Source organism: Panicum virgatum, chromosome 7N, assembly GCF_016808335.1.
Source record: "Panicum virgatum strain AP13 chromosome 7N, P.virgatum_v5, whole genome shotgun sequence".
Classification (NCBI taxonomy): Eukaryota; Viridiplantae; Streptophyta; class Magnoliopsida; order Poales; family Poaceae; genus Panicum; species Panicum virgatum.
The window spans coordinates 21,524,645-21,539,555 of record NC_053151.1 but is presented as its reverse complement, the minus strand read 5'-3'; the positions used below and the strand labels follow the sequence as shown (position 1 = coordinate 21,539,555).

Genomic DNA, 14,911 nt, shown 5'->3' with positions numbered 1-14,911 from the left:
GAATAGGCATTGATTTTATAGCTTGGAGGCGTGCCGTTGTCGAGATGACAAAGGAGGAGTATTCCCCAATCTTGGAGGAGACATCGCATGAATGCATCGAGTAGAAATTCAGCAAGATCGAGACGATCGATGGATCAAGAAACGGGAGACAGCGCTGCCGGAATTCACGAGCCCGGCATGAGGGACTGCTCCTCCACTTCGAGTTCCCGATGGCTGGCGGTAGCGGACGATGGCTATGGCTTCCTGTTCCCGCAGCCGCGTCGTTTCCCACGCTGTCACCGTCGCCGGAACCTGCCGCCTCGCGACGACAGCGACGGCCGTACGAACGGCGCCCCGCCACGGCGGCACCTTCCGTGGCCGCACGCCGGGCGGCCCCAAAAGATCTGCCGCGTCGCCGTCGCCCATCCGGTGGTGCCCCGCCGGCCGCGGGTGGGGCGGCGACCGGTGGCCCTCCCGCGGCCACGGGAACAGGTGGGGTGGGCGCCGGGACGACCGTGAGTCGCTCACGGGCCGGATTGCATTATCCGCTAGCCGCGCCAGCTTGCTCTGCTCCACCCGCCATTCTTTTCTCTGCTCTCCGGCCGCCTTGCTCTCTGTCTGTCTTGTCCTCGTCGCCTCTCCGCTTGCCCTCCGCCCTCCGGCGCCTCGGTGCCCTGCCGACTGCAAGTTCAGGTGCCGCAACCATCTCTCTCTCTCTCTCTCTCTCTCTCTCTCTCTACCTGCATCAACCATCAGGTGGTTTCATTTCATCTCATCTCATCTCATCTCATATCCAAATTCCAAAGGAAAACGCCACTTGTTCCATCTTACCACCCTTCTGGTGATTACTAGTAATTGGATTGTGTGTTTCCTTTTATGTGCCTGACCTACTGCCCTTCCTAGGCTGCTACTCACCCTACTACTCCTGGCAATAAAGTATTCCACCAGAAGTGGTTCCATTCCATTTCATTGGCCTGCTCTGGATAATGCAACAGTGAGAGCTACTAGTAGCTACTAGCTAGCTGCTCTGCTACTGTGCTGTCGCCTGTCGGGTTAGGTGCTAAATCCAGTTCACAAAAGTTTCCCTGGCGTTCGTTCTCGCTTCGCAGACCAAAACATCCTGCTAGATTTTTGCTGCTCTTGTGTTCCTCAACACAGATTGCCTTGCCCCGGGTTGATTTCATTAAGCTCCGGTTACTTGATGTTCTGTTCTCTTTCTTTCATCCATTCATTCATTGTTGATTCTTGCCGGCAGCGGTGATTCAGCACATGGTTGTTCGCCCGCGCCTGCGCGGCCTTTGATCGCGATAGCCTCCTCGTCGCAGTTGTCGGGGGAAGCAGCGCCGGCGGCGTCCATGGCGGCGGGGTCGTCGAGGCAAGCGACGGAGAAGGTGGACAAGTGGATGGCGTTCCCGTCGGGCGCCGGCAGCGGCAGCTTCACCTTCCCGCCGCTGAGTTCCGAGTCGGGCGGCGGCAAGGAGATCGTGGAGGAGCTGGCGTCTTCCTCCCTGCGCGCCGCCGCCGGAGGCGGCAGCAGCAGTAACCGGCAGCCGTCGTTCCAGCGCGGGCGCGACAGCGGCGTGGCGGGCAGCACCAAGTCGTCGCTGGACGGCGCGCGCGGTTCGGGGGACTCGTCGTCGCTGCCGCGGGTGTCGCAGGAGCTCAAGGACGCGCTGTCCAACCTGCAGCAGACCTTCGTCGTCTCCGACGCGACGCGCCCGGACTGCCCCATCATCTACGCCAGCGCCGGCTTCTACACCATGACCGGCTACTCCCCCAAGGAGGTCATCGGCCGCAACTGCCGCTTCCTGCAGGGCCCCGACACGGACGCGGACGAGGTGGCCAAGATCCGGGACGCCGTCAAGGCCGGGCGCAGCTTCTGCTGCCGCCTGCTCAACTACCGCAAGGACGGCTCGCCCTTCTGGAACCTGCTCACCGTCACCCCCATCCGCGACGACAGCGGCAAGGTCATCAAGTTCATCGGGTTCGCACCCCTTCTTCTTCTTCTTCTCTGTTCCTGCTCTTGCTCTGCTTTGATTCATCTGCAAGCAATCGATTGATGGGCAAGGTCATCAAGTTCATCTGCAATCGTCCGTGGCAGGATGCAAGTGGAGGTGAGCAAGTACACGGAGGGGCTCAGCGACAAGCGCATGCGCCCCAACGAGCTGCCGGTCTCGCTCATCCGCTACGACGGTGGGTCGCCGGCGGCGAACGCAACTCCCCGTTCCTGACCTCGTTACAGTGCAGACGATGATCATGTTCTTGAAATGAAACCGCAGACCGGCAGAAGGAGACGGCGATGTCGTCGATAACGGAGGTGGTGCAGACGGTGAAGGACCCGCGCGCCCGCTCCCAGGGCGAGGAGGAGGAGCCCATGGAGCCCCCGCCGCCGGTCACGCCGGCGCGGGCCGGCGCCGCTGCCACGGCGTCACTGACGGTCGGCCCCGGCACGGCGTCCGGCGGCGCCGGCCACAAGTCGCCGCTCTGGGACCTCAAGGAGGACTCGTTGAGCAGGAAGCTGAGCGGCCGCGGCTCATTCATGGGGTCAGTCACCAGAGGCCTCACCCTCGCTGCTGGCTCTTCTTCCTCACCGAGGGCCCGTGTGAGTGACATGACATGGCATGGATGGTTTCTTGGCAGGTTCAAGATGGGGAAGAGGAGCTCGGTGGGGAGCAGGGAGCAGGCGCTACCGGCGCCGGAGGTGGAGGCGCCTGCGCCACGGGAGTTGGCGGCGGAGAAGGAGCGCAAGAACAGCTGGGAGAAAGAGGGGAGGGAGAGGGACATCAGGCAGGGGATCGACCTCGCCACCACGCTGGAGCGCATCGAGAAGAACTTCGTCATCACCGACCCCAGGATCCCGGACAACCCCATCGTAAGCAACCCCAGCCACCCACCGCCGCCATTTCTGGCCTCTCGTGGTTTAATTTGCTCACCATGGAGTGCTTGGGCTGTGCAGATCTTCGCGTCGGATAGCTTCCTGGAGCTGACGGAGTACACGCGGGAGGAGATCCTCGGGAGGAATTGCAGGTGAGCATGAAGTACCCCACCTGTCAGTGAGCTAACAGTTTTGCTACTACTTTTCAAACCTGCCAGCCTTCTTTTTCGAAAATAGGAATCTTTACTGCTTCTGAAAATCGGACCGCAAGGTGAAATTTAGATTAGAGGTTTCTATAAAATGTATCATTTTAAATAGAATTTTTTTTGCGAAAAATGGAATATATTTCTTCATGAAATCTATGTTCCAGATATGTTCCCTTGAATTAAATGAATCCTCGGATAGAAAATTTAATTTTTGTGTAGCAGGTTGAAAAGCTTAACCCATCAACCCGAGAAATTCCAATACATAATCTAGAACTTTTAAAAAGATTTCTGTAAGGCCGAAACTTTTCCTTAATCTAAAAAATGTTTTTTGTAAAGTGATTGGCAAAGTAGGGAACTCTCAATCAAGACGTGGAAGGTTTTCCCTCTAATTTGAGAGAAATTTCAAGCAATATTTTTTTCATGGGTACAATCGAGCACTTCATGATCAAAACTTTCAATTCAGGCTAAGTCTTCCTATCTCTTACTTCCTCCACTCCACATTACCAATGTGGGGATGTTGACCCGATCAATGGCTAGGACAGTTCACATGACAAAGTGAAAGCTTGTAGTGGTGCCAACATGATCAAAACTTAATGGAGCAATAAGTTTGTGTGAAAATCAGATATGGAGAAGGTGCTGCAGGTGTGGCCGAGAAAAAAGCACTTGTCTCTCTCACACAAGTAGGAACTTGGCAAATCCTCCGGAGGGTGAGAAAAGTTCTAAGGAGTAGTGTGAACTCATTGATGCCCTAAGTCTAAATCAATCAAATGGTTAATTGCATCATATGCGCAATCTCATTGCTGGCAGTCCTGTCGGCTGTCACTAACGATTTTCCTCAATCACCATATATATCAGCTGACTAGCACTTTGCTTCTAAAACACGCATTCTCGAGCTTAATGTGAAATACAAAAGTATGTAAGGAACAGTAGATGTAAGATTTTTTTTTGTGACTAACAGTAGATGTAAGATGAAGACTCCGAACAAATGCAATAGGTATAAACATAGCCACCTAACTGTGTTTCTCACGTGGAGATCAAGAAATTTCAAAGAATCGACATGGCATGCATTTGTAAGTTCTAGTACAACAGTTTATTTTGTCCAGCAGATCTAATCATTAGAAGTTTCCGGAACATTGCTTTCTTCACAAGCTTTCTTATAAGATTGGCATGAATTTTGAAAGTTTCGCTAAATGCAAATAGTTAAACATAGAGTCCATATATGCCCTTTTCAGGGATATCTTTCTTTCCCAAAGAAATTTTTCAGAAATACCATATGAGTGGCTTTTGTTTTGCTATGTTATCACCACGAAAACCGTAAAGCACCACCAAAAGATACTTTTTTTTTTTGAGAGGAACCAAAAGATGCATTTAGGAAAGCAAACTCCTAAACAGGCCTAATGGTCGAGCCGGCCAAAGATTTAGGCCCAAGCTCATCCATCGCCTAAAGCCCAGAATAGTGGCCCATTAGGCCCTTCACTCGGCGGTTGCGGTTTCTCTGATGTGGGCGCCGCGCGCCGCCTGCCCGCCTCAATCCCGGCGGTCGCCCGCGACGGCGCGCTGGATGCCCCCGGGTCAATCCAGGGTCCGATGGGCACGAGACCCCGCCGTTCGCCTTTTCGCGGCGGCCGCCACAGCCGTCGCGCAAGGGCTACGGCTGCCCTGTTGCCGGGGAGCGGGTTCTCTCCGCCGTTCTCGCCGCGCTTTCCGTCAGATGCCCCCGTGCTATGGTGTGTACTACGCGTGCCTCTGCATTTCGGCTCCGCGGCGTTCTCAGTGATTGTATTTTGTTTTGTTTGTTTTGCTTATAAAGGTATATACATTCCTTGGTTCTACTGCTTTGGTTTTGAACGGGTTACTGAAGTGATCTGATCCTGATGTCCGCAGATTTCTTCAAGGGCCGGAGACAGACATGTCCACTGTCGATAAGATCCGTGAGGCCATCCGGGAGCAGAAGGAGATCACTGTCCAGCTCATCAACTACACCAAGAGCGGTAAAATTTGCATCCCCTAACGAAAAAAGAAGTTCTACAAAAGCATGAGTAATTGGCATTTTACTGCCGCACAGTGTGGTAAGTGTATGCACGATTTATGTGGGCGCAATGCTGATATTTTTCCACTATTCTCTGTCATGGACCAGGGAAGAAGTTTTGGAACTTGTTTCACCTGCAGCCGATGTGGGACCAGAAGGTATTGACCATCCATTGCTCTTCTCAACTTCTGCTTGTTCAATGTATGTCTCAGTATGGGGATCATACTCATCTGTAATACTATATAGGGGGAGCTTCAATACTTCATTGGTGTTCAACTAGATGGAAGTGACCATGTCGAACCCCTTACGAATCGTCTCTCTGAGAAAACCGAGCTACAAAGTGCTAAATTGGTACGTCAGCTTGTGTTTTTTTTTGGGGTAATATTCTTTTTGATGATGTAAACTAGAGCTTCGGTTGGCTCGCCAGACATCAACTTAAAAGGTAAAATGAAGTGTCAGCCAGTTGGTTTGTATTCTGGTTATTATTGTCCGCAGCATCCTTTTCTCTGGATGAGTTAAGTTTCATGATTCTTTGAGTGGAGTGATGGCACTTAGTATAAATAGACAAGGGGATTGAGAAATTAGTAAGCAACTGGTATGGTATATAGTGGTTCTTGATAATCAGGACTATAGCAGTATGTAAATGTACTGTTGCTTTCAAATTTTAAGTGCACTAATTGTTAATACATTAAATTCAAATAGGTCAAAGCTACAGCAGAGAATGTGGATGAAGCAGTCAGAGAGCTTCCTGATCCCAACTTGGTAAGGTACATCTACTTTTTTTTTGTTTACTGTTTTCCAAAAGCATACGCCAACAAGAGCTCACTACTAAGTACTAACTATTCACAAACTCCCTAGAGATGATCCTAGAAATATTTGGTAAATTGTTATTGTGGACATCCATTTAATTCTCTATATAAAAACATGCAAGTTCTGCTAACAAAGACCAAAGAGACAATTAAGTATGAGATGGAGCAGCTTGAGAAGAAAAGGTTTCAAGTAATGCACACAGTTTATCTGTTCAGATGGTTCAGCACAATATGGACTTTGTATTGCTAAACAGAAACCATTACTGTATTGTTGATGATTTTAATTATTTTGAATATTTTAGATGACTACTTTGCAATTTTTTGTTGTATTTGCAGAGACCAGAGGACCTGTGGGCAATTCACTCTCAGCCTGTTTCACCAAAACCTCACAAACGATACAATTCTTCTTGGATAGCGATAGAAAAGGTATGCTACGACTGTTCTTTGATAGATTGTGATACAAGTAGCACTAGACAAACAGCAATGAGTCAAATTGCTTTAGGATTTTTTTTCCCATTATGCTTAAAGGTCTTGGACAGAAGAAAGTCAAAAGCTGGATGATATTGCATTTGCACACATCTTTACACGGGTTCAGTTCAATCTTTTCATATGGTAATGTCTTGCATAACTAAGCTTGATTAGTATGTATACCATCTCTTTACACATGCACAATTGTGCCTGCTCTTCTAATACAACATTAATCTTTGCGACATCATGAACTTGCAATATCTTTTTGTGATGCTTAACATATTTATAGTATGTGGAACATAACAATGCGCAAAATGTTTGATATTTTTTTTAACCTAGATATTCATCAGATTGGTTTATGCATGCCAAAAATATCAAATGGAGTTTCCAATTACAGACATAGTAGCATAATAATTTTTCTTATGCTGTTACTTCAGATTACAAAATCTGGGGAGAAGATAGGCTTGAAGCACTTCAAGCCTATAAAACCTTTGGGTAGTGGTGACACTGGAAGGTACTGAGATCTCCTTAACATTCCTTTTCTTGCCAGTGGACTTTCAGAACTAGTGGCAAATAGCTAAAATGTTAGTTCCGCATGGTGTTTCACCATAGTGAATTAACATTTTAACTATTTGCCATTAGTTCTGAAAGTCCGCTGGCAAGAAGCTCTCCACTTGACTACATCAATACAAAGCTAAGGCATGGATGTCAATCCACATTCCATACCGTTATAGCAAAGTTCAATGATATTTGATGAACTCTGACAATTGCCATGCCAGCTCAACAAACTGATAAGCCCATTATTTATTTCTCCCACTGATTTCTCACAAAAAGAAAAAGAAAAGAACTTTTGTTCCTCTGTTATGAAGGGTACGGTGGTGCTTTTGTTCCATATATGTATATATATAGAACCATTATGTGATGCTGTACAATTTAAATTATTTATTGAGTAATGAAGCCAGTTGGTTAGTTGAGTAATTTTGCTCGTGTCATGTTTGAGTCATGTATGTGCTAGCTTGATTCTAGAACTTACCTCGTATGAATACAAATGTCTTAGTCTACTTGGCATGCTCCTTGGTCTTGTGTATCACCGTATCTTTGTTTATGAATGGCTACAATACCAATCATTGTTTTTATCTCCAGTGTACACCTGGTGGAGTTGCAAGGCACTGGGGAATTATTTGCAATGAAGGCAATGGACAAATCAGTGATGCTGAATCGCAACAAGGTAATTTCTTAAAACAAATTTTGATGATATGTTCTTGTATTTTTATAACCGTATGTTATCAAACTCCTGGTACTTATAACAACGCTGCAAGTAGTAGTTGAACTACTTGTTTTATACTTGCTGCTGCCAGAAGGGAAGTGGTTCAAGCTAGGAAACTGAAAAAAAAAAATTGAAGGGGCAATTTTGACAATAAAACTTCATACGCTGTGTTCGCTTGGCTGTGGCTGATGGCTGGTGCTGATTTGTTATGAGAGAACAGTATTGCTGACTGGCTGGTGGCTGGTGGCTGGTGCTGATTTAATGAGAGAATAGTACTGCTGGCTGGTTGGCTGACAAGCCAAGCGAACACAACGATAATTGTCATGGTAGCACAAATCTTCCAAGAGTGAAAATATTAGTTTATTTAGGTGGTTGTTTAGTATTTATCAAGATATTATTATATGGATGCCTGATGCAAGAGGGCAATTCTAAACATACATATCAAGTTTGTTCATTCTAGATTGACTATTGAGCTGCATTCAATTTCTGCAATGTGTAGGTTCATCGAGCTTGTTTTGAAAGAGAAATATACTCACTGTTGGATCATCCGTTTCTACCAACACTATATACTTCATTCCAGGTCAGTTCTATGAGTTATGTGGCTACCTTAGTCATTTTAAAATTGCTAAATAACGAAAAAGGTACACAACTTAGCTGCTTCTGGTTTCAGTAAGGAGGCCATCCACTTCCATGTTTGCTATTTAGTAATTTTATTTTACAGAAAATTTTGAATTCAAATATATTATATATATGACTAATCAATTAATCATTATCTATTTTTCAGACACCAACACATGTTTGTCTCATAACAGACTTTTGTCCTGGAGGAGAATTATTTGCACTGCTTGATAGGCAACCCATGCAACTTTTCAGAGAAGAATCTGCAAGGTAGCTGTTGTGAGTGCACATTTTGATTACTCCTTGATTATTTTTTTTATTAAAACATGACCATTTGATGTAAAATTTTAACATGTGCCTTCCAATTTTGATGTGTTGTTTCTGTACTTGTGTCAGATACAAATATTAGCTTATCTTTAGGAAAAGTACTAAAATAGCCCACACTTCTTCTCATAAATATTTTCATAATCCTATACATATTTTTTACTAATAATAATGGTATATTTCTTCTTGAATATGGTACAAAGGAAGAAAAAAAATGTCAAAATGGAGAGAGTAATTAATAATAGGGTATTTTTAATGCTTCTTAGTTTCTCGTTGTAGCTTGGGTTCATAGCTTTGATTCTTTGCAACTTATGGATCCTCTTCCTAATTGATATGGGCTAATTTACAAACAACTGCATTTTGGAGGAAAAAAAACATTCTATCTTTGTTAGGGTTATACCCCTCTTGCAAATTGAATTTCTATGATATGCTTTTGGTTTCTTTTCATCAAACAAACAGTTCTAGAAGAAAACTTTCCTAAATACCTCTAATTTAAGAACTAGTATTACCTATGGTAAGGACTGCTCAGTTTTCTGTTATTTTAATGAGGATTATAGAGGTTGAAAATGACTATTTTAAATTATTCTGCCTTGCATTTTTTAAAATCCTTTGTTATGAATATTTACTGAATCTTGCCTTTACTCTCTTTGCCTTGTATATTGTTTGATTTATATTTTTCTGCAGATTTTACGCTGCGGAGGTTGTAATTGGTCTCGAATATCTCCATTGCCTTGGTACTGCTGTTATTATAGTTTAACATTTTGGAAAAATTTCTTCCTCATGTGCATTATGCAGATGTTAGTGGAACCAGAAAGTCAAAGTATTTCACTGTCCTTAATGACCTTTCTAAAACTAGCTGGCTGGGTCTTATAAATAGCCAGCCGGGCTGTATGTGTGTAATTGAAATTTTTTAGAATTAGGTGTAATCAATTGTTTAGTTTTTCAATTGAGTACTGGTTAATATCCTTTAAATAATGAAAATTTGTGCCCTGTTTTTCGATTCTTTAGATTAGAAGGGATGTTGTTTGAAATGATTTCAATGGTTGGTAGTTATGTATGGTGTTTTGTGTTGCAGGAATTATATACCGTGATCTAAAACCAGAAAATATTTTGCTTCAAGAGGATGGACACATTGTTCTGACTGATTTTGACCTCTCATTTTTGACTTCTTCAAAACCCCATGTAAGTCAAGAGAGCAAAGCTTTAATGGTTATTACAAAATTTTTCATTTTGTTCGTTATACAAATTGCTGGTCATTAAACCACGTTATTTCACAATATGGAGTAATAGAATGTGCAGCATTGAAACAGTTAAATCAATGCCTTAATACCTAAGTGATGAGCTTGTCTTTTCCATTTGCACGGTAGTTGAAGTGGAGAACAGATAAACTCTTTATTGGTGCTAATGGCACATTAATTTGAAGTGTTGTTGATGACTCCATCTTTGTTTTACAAGAGCTTGTTCACTTAAAATACAAAGCTTTAACCTTAGTAATGGTAATACTCTTGCAGGTGATAAAGCATTCGACTTCAAGACGGAGAAGATCTAAAGATTTTTTCCCCCCAAGTTTTGTTTCAGACCCTGCCACTCCATCGAATTCTTTTGTTGGAACTGAAGAGTACATAGCTCCAGTATGATACAGTGCCCATATATGTAGCTTCATTAACTTGATATGTTTCTCTTTTCGGGGGTTTTTTTTTCAATATAATTTGAATGCGATTGTCATGATATCCTCCCACCATCTAGAAATAGATCATTAGATTCCTAAGGTAAATAGTTATGCCCCTTACATACACATGCTTATATTAATCATGATATTTGTTGTGATAGATTGATGTATGATGAGATTACTTATGATAATTGTAGAATAATAACTGAATAAGAGAAGAGTTATAGTTTGTTATATGCCATGGGTAACTCCTAAGTTAGAGTTACAGTTTCATGTCCAAGGAAAGTTTCAGCGAGAGTTAGGGTGCAGTTTGGTAACTTTCATATAATTTAAAGTATTTTTACTGATTAGATTATGTTTAGCAAGCAATCAGCATGGATGGTCTAAGGATCCCACATTGCCCTGAATCGGTTCTGTGAAACTTTAACATAACATCTGGTCTCAAACACCAGAAGCCTAATAACTTGAGTGTTTTTACACTAATATTGAACCCTATGATTTTGCTGAACTTATTTGAACTTTTAATCCTTTTAGTTGTTTATCATGCTAACATAATTGTCATGTAAATGTTTTGTTATTTTAGGAGGTCATCACGGGTGCACCACACACAAGTGCCATTGATTGGTGGGCTCTTGGTAAGCAATGATACCTTAAGAAATAGTGTACTTTCAACTTTGTCATCTCAAGTACTAAGCCAGTGGACCATCGTCCATTCTGTAAGCTTGTTCATGGGTTAAAAGTGAATTTGTTTTTGCCCGAGTAGGAATAAGAGCAGTCACCTGAAAGGTGCAGGCAAGTGAATCATTGAACGATCAACCCAGTGTCTGAAATTAATCATGATAACCTGCAAATGGTTTGAAATGAGACCTGAAACATGAATTTTCACCAGGAGATTTGGCTAACCAGTTTGGTTAACTTGACTGTTTAGTAATTCACTGCTCTGCTGTGTTTGTAAACAAGTATTTCATATTATACACATAAGGGCAGTATTGTGCTAAGATGTTCACTTTGATTGCCAGCAAATGGTTATCATCACCAGTCCAATGCTCCATTATTGTATCCCAATTCAACTGGAGATCATGGTTAACATTCTCTTTTTGCAAATTGTATGTGTAAAAGAGTAGATATTAACTTAGTACTGAAATATTTGTTAGTTAAAATTAGTCACAGATGAAACAGCCGATCCTGAAATATATGTACACCGAGTTATTTAGATCTAAGAACAATAACTACCTGTCCTTTCTTGGATTTAGCTTGATGCATAGTTAGCAAGTTGATACTGTCTCTTTTGAACACACTTTCCCATGGTATAGGGATTCTCTTGTATGAGATGTTGTATGGGCGGACACCTTTTCGAGGAAAGAACAGGAAAAAGACATTTTATAACATCCTGCACAAAGACCTTACGTTTCCTAGTAGCATTCCGGTAAGAAATTTTCTCCTTTTGTTTTTGTTTTTGTTTTACCTGCACTTGCATGTGAATCTAGTCACTTTTACCAATGTGCGTTTACATTTGAAATCTGTAGAATTAATTTTAGAACCATCCTGTGGATCACTTGTTTCGTCTTTAGTGCAACACCTGGCAGGGAGGTCTTCACCCATGGTTGAGTTTTTTTAACCTCAAAAACACCCAGTGAGAGTTTCGAGAAAAAAGTGTTTCCTAATATAAATATTAGGCTGCTTTATTACATAAATTCGACCAACTATGTATTCTGTTCATTTATTAACAAGTACTCACTATCCAGGTTAGTCTTGCGGCAAAGCAATTAATCCATGGATTACTTCAGAGAGATCCCTCTTCTCGACTTGGCTCAAGTGCTGGTGCAAACGATATCAAGCAACATCCCTTTTTTGAAGATATATACTGGCCGCTTATTCGTTGCATGGTGATCTTAAAATCTTAAGCCTTTGAAAAGTTTCTTGGATATTGATTGTTTGGTACATTACTAATAAACAACATAATTGAATGTGCAGGAGCCCCCAGAGCTTGATGTTCCGCTGAAATTAATGCTGAAGGAACCTGAACTTAAAGTGAAACCCGAGGAAGATTCTCTCACTCTGCATTATTGAGACATTTTAAGGTCAGCTTCATGTTTTCATAAAAGAACATTTTAGTTCTTCACAGTTCGGTCAAGCAGACATATTACTTTGAGCCAGGCTCACCGTGTTACTTTTTGCAGGGCAGGCTGTACAAACCGCTCGTGGAAGGAACATTCTTGAGCATGTATAGTAATAAGAGGCTTCATGAGCAGATAGAAGGAATTATATATCATCTTCTGAGTTGCATTAGAGATCTTGTACATGAGTGATTCTTTTGGTTAGATTAAGTGCATAATGTATCCCATAAATCATATCACGTCCTTGTAATAGTTGCCACCATTTCTACAGATGGTTCAATAAAATTTAGCATGTAGTGTTGATGTTATACATTAGTACCACCATTTGAGATGGAAATTTCATTTACCAGCCAAGGTTCCCGTACGGATCTAAATCAGTTTCTGAATATCTTAACAGAAATCAAAACAAGCTTCCTTGTGTGATATGAATTCCAATGGAATGAGATATGTGATAATAGAATTCCTTCTCAATTTAAATGGCACCATAAGTATTTAGAAGATATTCCCCTAGCATCTCTTCATTTTGAAATATGGCTTATTTCTGCGACACAAACATGAAGCACCAATGGTGCAACACCTGCCATGCGGCTGCAGCTGCTGCCGCTGCTTCGGCGGCACTTAGGCTGAAGCAGTTTGGCTGCAGCGCAGCAGTAGTGCTGCCGAACGGGATGATTATTGTGTTTCATTGTAGTTACATTTCATACATTCACAATGTGTATAACTGGCGCTACTCTTTTTTAGAGGGTCTTGCCCACAGCCCACCACCAATGTCGTGCAGCTCATGGAGGAGTGTAGCGCATCTATACACTTGATCCTCTTCTGGAGAAGGACTGCCCCACCATCACATGCTCGATCGGAGCCTAACATTTCAAGCACGCTCTTTGCGATCTGGGAGCAAGCATTAGCGTCATGCCAAAAATAGTTTATGATAAATGTAACCATCATGCGCTTGTTCCTACTACCATATGTTTGCAACTAGCGGATCAGTCATTTCGTTATCCTGCAAGGATTGCAGAGAATATTCCAGTGAAAATACGGAATTTCTTCATCCCTGTTGATTTTGTCGTCCTCGATATGGAAGTCGACACCAAAATCCCTCTCATTTTGGGAAGCTCATTCGGCGAATGCACACATTGATGTAGGAGCTGGAGAAATTCAGCTCAACATTAATGAGTAGAAGGATATATTCGCCTTCCTACTGAAGGTCGAACAATGCTCCTAGGTCAAATCATGTAACCGAAAGAAATCTGACAAGGAGTTGGAGAAGCCATCAACCTCATCCCTCGAAGCCCTTATCGATTTCGTAGAGAAACTTCAAATTCGAGAGGAGATCAAGGTGCATAACCATCGGAACGCGAGGCGAATATTCAGCGTAAGGAATTTCTGGAATCCTAGAAGAAAGAGATCAAAGTGAAGCCCAATAAGAAAGTGTGGCGAAAAGTGTCATCGTCAGGGACTTCACCCAGCGACGACAATCAGACCCAAGGTATGGAGAGCCCCGCTCCGGGCTCAAAATCCGAGCTCTGATGGACATGGTATTTATCTATTTTTGCATTTGCATATAGGATATTTATTTCCTTGCTTGATTTTGTTCAACTTCATCATGGCATGTTTAATTTTCAGTGCATTGCATATTTACATTTTAAAATTTTGCATCAATAAACTTCACAAAAATTTTGCACCAAGGGCTTCTACAGTATTTTCAAAATTTTGCAAACTATTGTGAACCACCACCTTGTCACCTTCCTCACAATTCTCACTAAAGAAAATAGCAGACTTTTGTTTATTAACCATCTGTCCAGAGCCTCTACAGTATTCTTCGAGGATATGGGCAATACGATCTGCACTCCTCTTGGTCCTTTGGGTGAAAATCAGGCAATCATCCGCAAACAAAGATCATAAATCCATAAGGTCTGCCTGCTCACCCTCACACCTCTGGCTATATAATTTGGTCCATAATTTTTCAGCATGCAACCCAAAGGTATGGAGATATAGGATCTCCTTGCCGAATATCACGTGAGGGTTCAAAGATAGCTGAATGTTATCCAGTCACCCTCACCGAAAAAGATACGGATGTCACACATTCATAATCAAATCCCTCCATCTCTCAGAAAAATCCAATGCCAGCATGATGACGTGCATTCCATTCAATTCTGTCATAAGCCTTGGCCATATCCAATTTAATTCCACGAGCACCCGCCCTCCCTTTCTTAGATGTTGTGCCACTCTAGCCTCTAGATAATCGTATCCATGAAACTTCCATTAAAAATGACAACTCTCAGAATTCTCAGAATTCCTCTTACCAAACAGCACCTGTATTGTCTTCCAAGTGTGTTCGCGGTTTTGAAGATGTCGAAATTTTGGGAGGATCCCATTCCCAAGATAAACAGACAGAGGGCACCAAAAGGCCCAACCCAGCCCAAATATGTTTGGTCACGAGGCCAATCGAGTCCGCCGTCAGGCTATCTCCAACGGATTACCTATATGGTGACAAAATGTAAAATAGATCGTAAAATCTGAAAAACAGGCCTCCAACGAAAGACCCTAGAA

The 14,911-nt window shown here is 43.0% G+C and overlaps 1 protein-coding gene across 10 annotated transcripts; it reads left to right on the top strand.

The window, feature by feature from the left end:
• The first annotated feature begins 214 nt into the window (after positions 1 to 214).
• LOC120682412 (phototropin-2-like) lies at positions 215 to 12,710 on the top strand. Of its 10 annotated transcripts, XR_005678443.1 has the most exons (24): positions 546 to 672; positions 1,305 to 1,963; positions 2,081 to 2,172; positions 2,259 to 2,523; positions 2,620 to 2,851; positions 2,936 to 3,006; positions 4,945 to 5,051; positions 5,198 to 5,247; positions 5,336 to 5,440; positions 5,792 to 5,851; positions 6,235 to 6,324; positions 6,804 to 6,880; positions 7,510 to 7,594; positions 8,133 to 8,213; positions 8,418 to 8,521; positions 9,260 to 9,309; positions 9,651 to 9,757; positions 10,087 to 10,206; positions 10,828 to 10,879; positions 11,558 to 11,670; positions 11,783 to 11,847; positions 11,990 to 12,130; positions 12,219 to 12,325; positions 12,430 to 12,671. XR_005678443.1 is itself a non-coding variant. In XM_039964317.1 (23 exons), exons 1-22 carry the CDS (start codon positions 230 to 232, stop codon positions 12,312 to 12,314), a joined length of 3,270 nt encoding a protein of 1,089 aa, XP_039820251.1. In that variant the 5' UTR covers positions 215 to 229; the 3' UTR covers positions 12,315 to 12,325; positions 12,430 to 12,710. The 10 variants fall into 10 exon arrangements, 7 of the variants coding, with proteins under 7 accessions (XP_039820251.1, XP_039820250.1, XP_039820252.1 ...); XR_005678442.1 differs by lacking the exon at positions 11,783 to 11,847 and having other exon boundaries at positions 215 to 672; positions 1,235 to 1,963; positions 8,418 to 8,530; positions 12,425 to 12,710; XM_039964317.1 differs by lacking the exon at positions 11,783 to 11,847 and having other exon boundaries at positions 215 to 672; positions 1,235 to 1,963; positions 12,430 to 12,710.
• Positions 12,711 to 14,911: the final 2,201 nt, after the last annotated feature.